Source organism: Pieris napi, chromosome 16 (assembly GCF_905475465.1).
Source record: "Pieris napi chromosome 16, ilPieNapi1.2, whole genome shotgun sequence".
Classification (NCBI taxonomy): domain Eukaryota; kingdom Metazoa; phylum Arthropoda; class Insecta; order Lepidoptera; family Pieridae; genus Pieris; species Pieris napi.
Genome location: NC_062249.1, coordinates 8878143 through 8890326, shown reverse-complemented (window position 1 = coordinate 8890326; position 12184 = coordinate 8878143). Strand labels below are relative to the sequence as shown.

Sequence of the window (12184 nt, the reverse complement as noted above, 5' to 3'; positions counted from 1 at the left end):
GTTTTAAGACACTAACAAATAAAATAAAAAGTATGATAATACTTATTCATAATAATATTTATTATGTTTAAGCGACTGTAACACTTTGTAGGTTATGGAATAAATTTTTTTGCTCTTTATAAAATAGGCTTTCAAGTCAATGTCTTTTAAATGCTTAATTCATGTTTCCCGCCTTAATATCGAACTCGTTTGAAAAAAGTTTTTGGTTGAATCACAAATCTTTGTTGATAGCATTGACAGTAGACCAAAGACGAACAATAGAGAATCATAGAAATTTTAAAAATGAGACATTGCATGTAATATTCATTTGTATGAGCAGGACAAAGCTTGTTTATTTATCTGCCACCAATAATGGTGGCAGATAAATAGATTTACCTCTATTATTTGTCTATGGTGTTAAGAAAAAATCGGCCATTCCCTTAGTTCAAGTGGTCGCGCGTTTATGAACACAGTATTGCTTCTATTTATAATTACACCTTATTAATTTTTTTAGTGTGAGTTTGATCACATATTTGAGTTTACAGAATCTAATACTTCAGTAGTCTTTTGTCTCTTTCTGTCAAATTTTTTTACGCCATTAAAAGACTCGAGTACTTTAGTTAAAAAAGAGTAATACGATATTACTTTTATGAATGTTAGCTGTCAATTGTCAAAATGTTATATTGAAATGTTTTCTATTGTTTTACACTGCGCGTTTTATTTGAAGCACGCTTACGGTGCCAATACTGAACTAAACAGGCCTAAAGACTTAGTACACTTTCTCCTTACCGGTAACAACTTTTGCGTATTCCGTATAGAAACGCGGGAATATTTGTATCGCAAAATAGACTAGAGATAGATAGGCGATTATCGCCAAAGTGAGAATGAGATCGAACACGGCTGGTTTTACACTGAAAAAGAAAATTTTAGTCTTATTTAAAGCAACATATAAATAAACATTATATATACCTATTATACATAGTTATTTGAGGCTAAAAAAAAGTTTATATGATTTCAACCGGACCTAGGTTTTAACATTTTTTTTTGTAGAACAGGGGGCAAACCTCACCTAATGTTAAGTAATACCGCCGCCCATGGACACTCAATGCGAGTGTGTCGCCGGCCTTTTAAGACAAAGATTAATGGAGTTATAATTCTATTGATAAAAAAATCTAAAATCTATCCGGTAGTTTCATATAAAGATAGATTCTTATTTATAACAATCATATAGTAATATTAAAAATGTTTGTTGTATACTACTCACCTATAAACATATAATACAGCTTTGGTTGGTCCGTACAATGTGTACTCGGGTTCCCTTTTATCAACAACGTGAATCGAACTTGTGACCTCCATGTAACGAGACATTGCTCTTTCCAATGCAGCGTTTACACCTGTAATTGTAACATACATACATACAATTATATGAATTATGTAAAAAAAACTTTCCTTAATAATATTGATTGGAAATTTAATTATAAAAATGATTAGCAACTAAATAAAGCACAAAATAACGCTGTGTTGGACTAAAGCCGACGCATTTTAAACTGAGTCGTCGGGCAATAAATGTCACTGACAGTAGGAATGAGCACGCAATGCATCCCGTTATCGATACTTGCGCACGCACTCTTATCTAAAAACCTAATGTGTGTTACGTACAACCTAATAATACGTAACACGACACAGCCGTGTCCATAAAGCTGGCACACCCAATTTTTTTAATTAAAACTTTTAAAATTAAAATACAGAATTTACTGTGCAACGGGCATTATTTTCTTTTCCAAGCAACAATAATTTAAAAAAGAATTAGTGATATATATTGCCTATTTAAGGTAACGGTGAATTTATTTCTAGTTTTTAAGTTTTTTACTTACAAACATATTATTAATTATTTAGTCCTAAGCGTTCAAGTAAAACGTTTCGTGACCACCCAGTTACTTTTTTATACTTTAAAGTTACGATTATGTGGTGTAAAGTACTGAAAAGTCGAAAATAATATAAACAATAACGGGTAATTCAATGCCCGCCCCGCATCGTAACGTTTCACAAAATGACAACCCCCCCCCCCCCCCCCCCCCCAAATTCGTTACGTTATACTTGAACGCTCCCTAATCTGATTTAGACTAATTTTATAAAGGTCTCTTTAGATTGGGTCTCAAATAATAATTTTCAGATTTACTGACCTCCAGTACTAGCAGTGAGCAGATGAGGCGCCCGCGCCTGAGACGATAAGTATTTGTACCAACTGCGCACTGAAGCTTCATCTACGTTCTGAAAATATATCAATTTTTTTTTAATTTGGTTCATATGAACTGAAAAAAAAATGTTATTTTAAACCAGGCTTCAAAAATTTTGTTTGGTATCTGTCAAATATTCTGTAGAGTATTTGGTTAGTTTCGTTGGTCATTTTAAAAATCATGGATGATACGCGAATAATTCATATATTTTTATATAAAAAATAATAAATAAATCAGTGGCGCTACAACCTTCTTAGGTCTGGGCCTCAGATTTCTGTATTTATTTCATGCTCATTTGTCAATTAGATAAGCCTCGCCTGACACATGTCATCGACTTTTTGGGTCTAAGGCAAGCCAGTTTACTCAGGCTGTTTTTGTTCACCGTTCGAGCGAATGTTAAATGCGCACATAGAAAGTCCATTGGTGCACAGCCGGAGATCGAACCTACGACTTTACTATTGTTGTAACATATTTACTTTTTTTTATTTTTGTGTAAAAACATACCAAAGCCTCATCAAACATGGCCGAGTCCTCTCCACTAGTTTCATTCGTGACGTCATACACGTGAGAGGCCAGCGCACGCGCCGTAGTCCGTATATTTTCTACTAATGTGTCCATAGATGTTTCCCGGTATGTGTCTAGCAGGGACGATTTACGTGCCTCCTTGTGACTCTGGAAAAAAATATTTATCAATTATTAAAAATTTAATTAATAAAAACCTAATTATGTCCTATACGGCAAAGGTACTAAACTGATTTTGATGAAATTTTGAATGTACATGGATACGAAATTTAGTCTCCCAGAAATTTCTTATATATGTACTTGTATTTGGAAACCTGAAAAGACCATCATACAAAAAAATATCCCATTTCAATACTAAAGAACTCCTTTCGTCTCAAACAGACGTCATAACAGATGACTTTAGTTAATAAGTCATTTATTTTTTAAGGACCGTTTTCTTGAACATCATACTTTATCTAATTTTAATCTAGTTTCAAAACCGGTCTATCCATATTGTCTTTCTATATGATTTATTCAGTACAACGAGATAAGGTTTCGTGATAAATTAGAAGGTTTCAACGATCTTAAATGATTTGCAAAATTTGAATTAATTAATTATTGTCTGTACTCAGTTTACGGAGCTTCAGTGAACACGTGTCCGTCGTCAAGTAACGTGATTATGGCTTTGTTCAATACTACGGAGCTAGCAATGTTAGCTACTGCTTTAGACGAAGAAGAGCAGCATCAAGGAAAAAAAAGAAAATGGGTGCATGAAGCATGGAAATTCAGAGAGACGGAAGGAGAATTCAAGGGATTAATTAAAGATGAAAGATTTTTTTTTTTAATGATTAGACAATTCACACCAATTGACCTAGTCCAATGCTAAGCTGGTGAAGCTTGTGTTATGGGTACTAGGCAACGGATATACATACATATTATAGATAGATATACCTAACACATATAAATACATATTTAAACACCCAAGACCTGAGCACAACACCAAATGCTCATCACATCGATGTTTGTGTCAGCCGGGGATCGAACCCGGGACCCATGGATTACTACAGGGGTACTAACCACTAGACCAATAAGCCGTCGATTAAAAAATTAAAATATTTTGAATATTTTAAAATGTCAGAAAGCTGCTTCAATAAACAAAATGTAACAAATAATAACGCGGCGTCAGTGATCCGACAAAAAATATCGTTGTCAACGAATCGGTCCGAGATAGCCGGTGTCGGCACTGACACTAACAACTGACTTGCTTGGGAATTGCCTTAAACAATCAAATATATATTATTTGTGAGATACATTATTTTTATGTAATGGCAAATATTTGGCAAGTTTATATTTAAAACATACAAGATTTGTAATATTGATATGGTCACTATAAGATGTTTTTAGTTAGCTAATTACATAATAACTTAAAAGAAAAGATATCTTATTTATTATATCACAACTTTTAACGGTAAAAGACAGTTCTTTTCGAAGTTATACTTCTTTAGGTGCGTTATGAAAAATTGATGAGAGTGAAATTTACGATGCGCGCGCACCGTGACACAAAATGAAGTTGCCCACGGAAGATGCTACGGCATTGGACATAATTTAAAAACAATATTCGAATAATAATAAATATTTATTTAATTTTTCAAATGTATCTGAACTTTATTGACTTTAATTGACTCCTTTTCCAGTCTTTGATTATTTAATTGTAATTAATTATTTGCATGCAATCAAAAACTATTTTTAATAATTCTAAAGAACTTCTTACGCGCGTACACGCACCCTTTTTAGTTCGTTGCGAGGCTAGGTTTATTTAAAAGTTATGTTTTAGTTAAGTTAGTTTTAGTCATAAAACTAGATAAATCCATAACATACCTGCAAAGAACTTAATGTGAAGGCGGTCATCCGTCTAATACTGAATCGTTCGTGATGCCAGGCGAGTAATTCGTCAGCCAGGTTGATCTTCTTGTGAACGAAGGGCGCTGATAGACGAGACTTGATGGAATGTGCCGCGGTGCCGGGTTTAGGCGGCTTGGACACGTGCATTGTTAGTGGACCGGACGATATTGAGTCGAGGCACATTACAAATGAAACATCCTGAAAAATGTAAGAAATTTCAATTTTTAACTGTATTATGTGTCCAAAAATTTCTTTCCCGAAAGGAAAATTTTATCAAAATCAGTTCAGTCGTTATAAGATATGGGTATTAAGTTGTTGGTTGGTTATTTCTTTAAGTGAAACATCTTTAGGCGCATGAGGGTAAATTTTTTACGGATGAAACGCAATAATAATAATATTAGCGTCACGAAGATGTGCAGCGTTTTTGTCGAAGAAAAGGGAGAGAGCTATTGAGGCCGATTGAGAAAGAGTGAGAAGGGCGAATTATCTTATCGTAAATCTATTTTTAAATTAAAATTGGTAAAGAGAATTTATGAAATATTAGTATTTTATATTTTATGCAAAATAATTTATTGAAATCTCAAATGACGGATTGTAAATTAAAATGCCACGTGTTTTATTAGTAGTATAAATATGAACATGACTTAAAAATTTGTTTGCCAAAGTTTAACTTCTGACATGTGTACTTTGTACGCACTTTTTTTTAATTATTAAGAGTATTTCAAACACACAATTTTTATATATTGCCACTTAACAATACAAAAAAAAAAAAACATACAGATTCGAAAATACATGTGAGGTTTCATATAAAACATCACTAAATGCATAAATCGAAGTTCTTGTTTCAGAATAATTTAAAAGAGCTTTAAAAGCTCACAAAGCTAGCTATTTAATTTGCAAATGGTTATAATCGAATGTGTGGTTTTTCATCTATGAATTTCAAAGATGAATTTTTAATAAACTACTAAGCATTAACTGCAGAATATTATTAATAAAAAAAAATATTATACCTGCAATAACGACGAATCAGCTGTGTCCAAGTGCTCTTCAAGCCATTTTTTGGTCGTAAAATAATTAAGAGAATGTCCTGTTGACACCAACACAAAGAGAATAGAGGGACCACCACGCACTGCAGCACTGCCGTATAGACGTGAAAAAACACGTGCTAATTCCAGTAGTGCGACCACACCCGATGCGTTGGAATCAGCGCCGAAGGATAACTCCTGAAACAATTTTTTTTATAAGCAAATAAAAAATATTTGGCGTGCGATGCGTTCCGTCAAATGCCATTTCTCAGTTTGACAGTTGGTACATTATATTCTATAGAAAAATAATATGTTTAATTGTAGGTAACTATGATCTATAGTTATCACCACACATATTAGTTTCTGAGATTCGGGCATTGAAAATTTTCAACATTATAGTTCAAACATTTTCGAGACTTTTAAACCTAGGTTTAAATGTAGGTTTGATTAGGAATAAAATATTTTAATTTGCAAGATATAATAATTTTAATTGAAAATGAGATGTACATGTTTTTTATGCTATCTTACTGTACTGAACTTGCAGTCATTACAGTGACTGTTGTTTTGATACTATTTTTCTTTTTCTATAGCAAATATACATCTCATATATTATAAACCTAAAAATATAGCATCGCTGTTAACCAAGTACCGTTGTTAAAATTGCCACTCTTTATTTTTACGTTTATAGGAAAAACTTTAATAACATAACTTGAGGCCTTTTCCTTATAAGGCAAGAAAAAGCATAATTTAGAAAAATAGAATTGTTCCATAAAATGTTATGTTTAAACAGTAGTTAATTTTAGGAACTTTTACAATGGAAGAACACCATTTTAATTATATTTGTCTTAATTACATAGTTTCACCATCGCCAAAACACGTATATTGTATAGTAATTACTTACTGGAACAACACTCGAAGCATCATAATGAGCAGCAATCACTATAGTTTGGGAAGAGAGAGCTCGGCCAACTAACTTTCCATGCAGTGTTGTCGGTTTTGAGTCTAATTTCTGCACAGCTGATGTTGACACAACTGGAAATGAGATTATAATTTTTTCAATAAAATATAAACGAATCTGGTGTCTGAAAATTGACATTATACATCTGAAATAATAAAAAAATTAAGTATCATGAGAGAAGATCAGTGGTATCAACATACATTGATATTCCAAATGCCAACAATTTTTGGAAATGAAGTACCCGTAATGAGTAGTGAGAGATAATGACCTTAACCTAGATCTGAATAAAAAGTTAAATAAATAATATAATAAAAGCCTAAATAGTTTACTAATAATAACTACTATTAATAAATTTAGAAGCGATCTCTTATACCTTTGTGGTGTTAAACATTAAATAAAAAATGGTTTAAATCTATGTTAAAACAGATGCAAAAGTAAAACTGTGGAGGAAGTAGGTTTTCTATGGATAAATAACCCAATTAACAAACATAATTTTTGTCAAAATCAATATTTTTTTTTTATTTATTTCAGATTTATTTGTCACAATAACTCATTAATTAACAAGTACATTTGATTTACCTATCTGATATCCATTAGATGATACAGTATTAAACATTGCTTCAAGTGCAGTTCCAGACTTTTCATCAGTTATAAAGCTATGTTGTAGGTCTTTGATTATATACTCAAAGTCCGAAGTCCACTCGGCAAAGTAGACTGGCAAGTTAATCTCTTGTTGAGCCATAACTGCTTCTAGTAGATAAATGTGCTGAAAAAATAGTTTAATATTTTTTTATTATAGAGCATGCAATCCGTCTTCTGACTATAAGCAGATGAATTGTAGGATGATTTGCGGATGGAGATATTCCTCATTAGAAGTATCTACCATTATAATATTAGCTCGGTCAATGCTGCTGAGCTCCAGGGTTCTTCGTCTATTGAGTTGGTTTATATACTCCAGTAGGGTGAGAGTTTAATAATATAATGAAATTTGCAGATGTACTTTTGTTATCAGTTAAATATTATTCCATTTTTACTAGTAGGAATATTCAAAAGGTGTCTCGTAAGGTCTAACCATAAAATTTAAGTCAGGAATTAGCACTGAGTATGACACCTATCTGTTAAAATCTATATTGAAATGATGTTTCGAGATAGGGCAGCTATAGTTGCAACTTTGAATCTTACTACATATACTTTAATGATTTTTTTTATATAATTGGGTGAGTCCTTGATACTCAGAATTTTCATTAAATTATCTCCAGCATGATCTTAAACTAAAATTTTACTATTGTTCAGTGTGCTAGATTATACAGATCTGACACAAATTAATTATAAAATGGTGGACCTTTTTCTAATTCAAGATTTATAGGAACATAAAGCAGATATCTTCAGAACACTTTAAGAGTGAGATTTAGAGTTGAGACTAAGCACAAAATACTACTTTAATATATGAGAATCTTAATTAGATCTAAATTCAACTGTGAATCTTATCTAAATAATATATCAGGAATATGTAAAGCACAATATAACACTGTAGACCAATGTTAGAGGTTCGTGGTGGTGTATTGGTGAATATATCTTAATAACTTTTCCCTAACCCTAAATTTTTTGTAAAATAAATCTATAATAAATACTAACCTCTCTCTCATCATCGGTCAAAACAGTATCATTTTTAGGAAGCACAAGCAAGAGAGCACCAGCTTTGCTTCTGATGTCAATAAACTGCTCAATTGTGATGTCTTGGATTCTTGCTACAACACAATGACGAGAAGTACTCCATGAAGTGAGGGATCGGCCTTCCAGGTTGAAGCTTGCACTACGACATCCTTGAATAATTGTGTTTTTATTTAAATTAAAGCAAGTAAATGTTTTAAAAGTTACAAAATTATATTAAATTAGGTCTGTAAAAATTCTAAATTTATGGATAGATAGTATATTAAAGCTAATCATTTATATCAATTACATACTTTTAAACATCTACAGCATCTATTGACAACATCTAAGGTCTATAAAGTATTAGTTTAGTTTACTGAGTAGACTAAGCCTTTGCCTATAAAGGCCTTTACATTTCTTCATCTTAATAAAGCATCTGATAATGTTATCTAGTGCAAACTTGTCCTAAATTATCTGAGTAAATTGTAAAGATAAGGTTTGCAATGACAAGTCTTAATGTAAGTTATATATTTTTCTAAAACTTCTAAATTAAATTATTGAACAGAAAAGGCACCGCTCAATTATTATTCATTATAATTATGACATAACCTTCAATATAAGGGAATAATAAAAATGCTACAATTACATTTAAATCAATTTTCTTACCATGGGGCACTGTGTGAAGATCGTATTGTTGCATTCTATAGACGGAAAATTCATGAGAAGCGGCAACAGGATTGACCGGAGACATTATAATCAAAATTGGAAACATTACTAGTAAATAATATGGCAAATATCCCTTAAATATCTCATCAAATCCATCTGCTTGATCGAGCCACATTTTGAAGACTGGTGCAGGTGTCTTAGTAATGAAATTAATTCATAAAACCAATTTTTAATACAACAATCCAATTACACGAAACCTTACTCGTAAGTCGTGATATTTTAACTCGGTCAATGACACTTTTGTCTCTAGTACTCTCTAGTCTCTACCTGCCTAGAGTATAAACAAAATTATTATTCTATGTCTTTTGGCATAGCTAAAGTATTTTTAGAGCTATATAAACGATTTGTTTGTCTGGAGTCTGTGACAGAAGCGGTTTGTCAGGTATAGCCCATTAATAAATTTGTAAAATAATTATTAAATAAAAATAGTCACACGACCGAATATGACTTAATGACACTTCCGTACAGTTTCACTTGTCGTTAAAAGGTTAGATAGGTAGGACCCTAAGAAACTACATATTCATAATTTTTCCGTCCCTGTTTAAAAAAAAAGTAGGATGGTATAGTGTAACATTGTCTAGTAAAATAGAAAACGACGTAGTTTTAAAAAAGAAAGTGAAGATCTTTATGACTGCCCTTAATTTTTTTTTAGACATTTTAACGTCTTTAAAAACAACTTTGGTATTCTTGTGGATTGCAGCCACTAATGCAGCCTCGACTCGCTAATATTCGTGGCGAGGGCCTCGACGAGGCCTCTCGTGAGTCTGGAGCCTGCATTAGATCATCTGTATAAAGAAGTGGCCTAGATCGTTAATTTAAATGTGTAATGGCGTAGGGCCCAATTGCATGCTTTGTGGGACTCCAGATGTTACCTACCTATACCTACAGGTACATGGTTGAAATGTCTTTAATATTGAAAGTGCATAAAAGCGATTAGGCTATGCACTATGGTCGACGTTTTATATGCATTATTAATGTAAATAAGTATTCAATCAATATAATTAAAGTTAGTCTCCAATAATATACAATAAAAGTATCCATCGAGAACGGAATTACAGTTTTAAATCAATCATTCTTGTAAAGGCCTCTTAAGAGGTTAAGTACTCATAGAACGAGTTTATAACCAGTAACTATCGTCCTTTTCATGAAAGAAGTCCCCCAGACGCGGCGCTGCAATCGCATAACGTAATGTTGCCATTTATAAGTAAAAAATTTACCTATTTTATTTACATTTAGCAGATGTCATTTATCAAATAATATTATTTTCCGCATGTAAAAAGTTTGCATTTCTGTTATGTAAAAAGTATATTTTTATTTACTTATATTACCGGTGTTCTACCTACTTACAGGGAAAATATGAGAAAATAGGGTAAAGAAAAACAATACAATTTTTTATTCAGAGTTTTATTGCATAATAATTGTTGGGTTACAATTTTTTTCGAAGTACACGCCACTATTATACCTTCGTTTGTAATTCTTGTTACAGTTTTCTCTGACACACCTGCAATTAAATTATGAACAATTAAAAATAATAGTAACTTTAAGTTTATAATGCTTATCTAATATGTAATATATGTTTTAATTTCAGTTACCTAGCTTCATCACGTTATGTATTTATTCAATTTTGTGGCAAAAACGAATTTATATCATAAAAGTCCCATCAATACAGCAAAAATTTTTTTTTTTTTTTTTTTTTATATAATAGGGGGGCAAACGAGCTTGCGGGACGACCAAAAAGGGTAGTCCACGCAGCACATAGACACCCATTTTAGTGGGTGCGTTGCCGGCCTTTGAGGGAGGAGTAGGCTCGTTTTTTTAAAATTTGGAGGTCGTATCATTATTAAATGGCAACTCTAAAAAGTGCCCGTTATGGCGCCAACTCTCTTCCGAACATTGTTTAGTGGTATTAAAACACCTTGATTCTTATGTTCCGCTTCACAGAACTCTTTCACCTTTAATATCATTTCTCGAACCGAACTTTTTACAACTTTTGGCATTGTAATCAATCTTTAAAATGCACTAAGCTAGTTAAAAATTCACAAAAATACACCACAACAAACGAACTTGATAACATCGACGAATGACAACATTGCCGACCTGTCAAATTTAGTTCCAAAAATCACCGCGGGACTTCTTTCATGAAAAGCACTATAAGAGCGGGCCTCCGTCTTTTTTATTCTGTGAACGTGTATGGCTTCGGTCTCTTCGATGCACTTTATAGTATGTCGTCTATACTCTGTGGTAAATTCTGCACAGAAGCATTATAACTGTAATCATAGTCTATGTATCATGCATTACAAAGATCGTTGGCTCTACTTGATCTGTGGAAGATTGTAAAATCTTAATTTTGAAATTTGACATTGGCTTGTTGGTGCGGTATAAAGGCGCATTATCTAAAAAGTAAAAACTTTCTTTGAGAAGTTCTACTTGAAGTTGGTTCAAAAAGCCTTGTAAATAACTCTCTCGTTTTCGTTTTATTATAAAATATCTACGCCTAATCGACCTAAAAAAGACCTATTCAAATTAGAGGCAGCGTACCAGTTTATTCATGCACATAAATACATTAACGAAGAACCTTATGATAGCTAATAACACTTATAAATTTAATATTTATTTATACCGATTTCCAATTATGATTAGTTGATTATAGTCTACAATTTCTACTGACGACATTCAATTTCAATGTAATTCTTTTGATATCTGTGTCGCTAAAACTCATATTTACAATCGTAATCCATATTAAAACAACGGGATAGTTGCAGATCCCTGCTTGTTCATCTTTTACTTTATTGTACATTGGTTAAAGCCAAATTATAAGATTCTTAAACAAGACGATTTAACTATCAATTTTTTCTAATGCAAAATGTCCAATTAAATTATTAAGCAAGAGTATTTAGGTACCCCTTCTGTCCTTTGGATAATACTGCTTCATACAACATATAACATGGAATACAAAACAACTTGTGTTATATTTAGAAATTGTAGGTTCTATATCTATATAAGTAAAAATCAATTTATTAATATCTAGTAACAGCAGAATAAGTTGTAGTTTCCTCACTGGATTAATATGCTCTGTAATTGTTAATTACACATATAAAAACAGAAATCAAATATCTATTGGTTCTACCACACACATGCGACACAATTCGTATTCAGTTTGATCAATTACCTACAATCGAACGAAACGACCTCTCGTCTTTTAAAAT

General features: G+C 32.1%; 1 protein-coding gene across 1 annotated transcript; it reads right to left on the bottom strand.

Moving 5' to 3' along the window:
* Nucleotides 1-338: 338 nt before the first annotated feature.
* Nucleotides 339-9216, bottom strand: LOC125057154 (nicalin). The gene is made up of 10 exons (XM_047660645.1): nucleotides 8919-9216; nucleotides 8238-8425; nucleotides 7182-7368; nucleotides 6546-6676; nucleotides 5630-5842; nucleotides 4596-4817; nucleotides 2721-2888; nucleotides 2163-2250; nucleotides 1244-1373; nucleotides 339-890 (listed from the first exon to the last, which is right to left on the bottom strand). Exons 1-10 carry the CDS (start codon nucleotides 9091-9093, stop codon nucleotides 749-751), a joined length of 1644 nt encoding a protein of 547 aa, XP_047516601.1. The 5' UTR covers nucleotides 9094-9216; the 3' UTR covers nucleotides 339-748.
* Between the last annotated feature and the right edge of the window lie 2968 nt (nucleotides 9217-12184).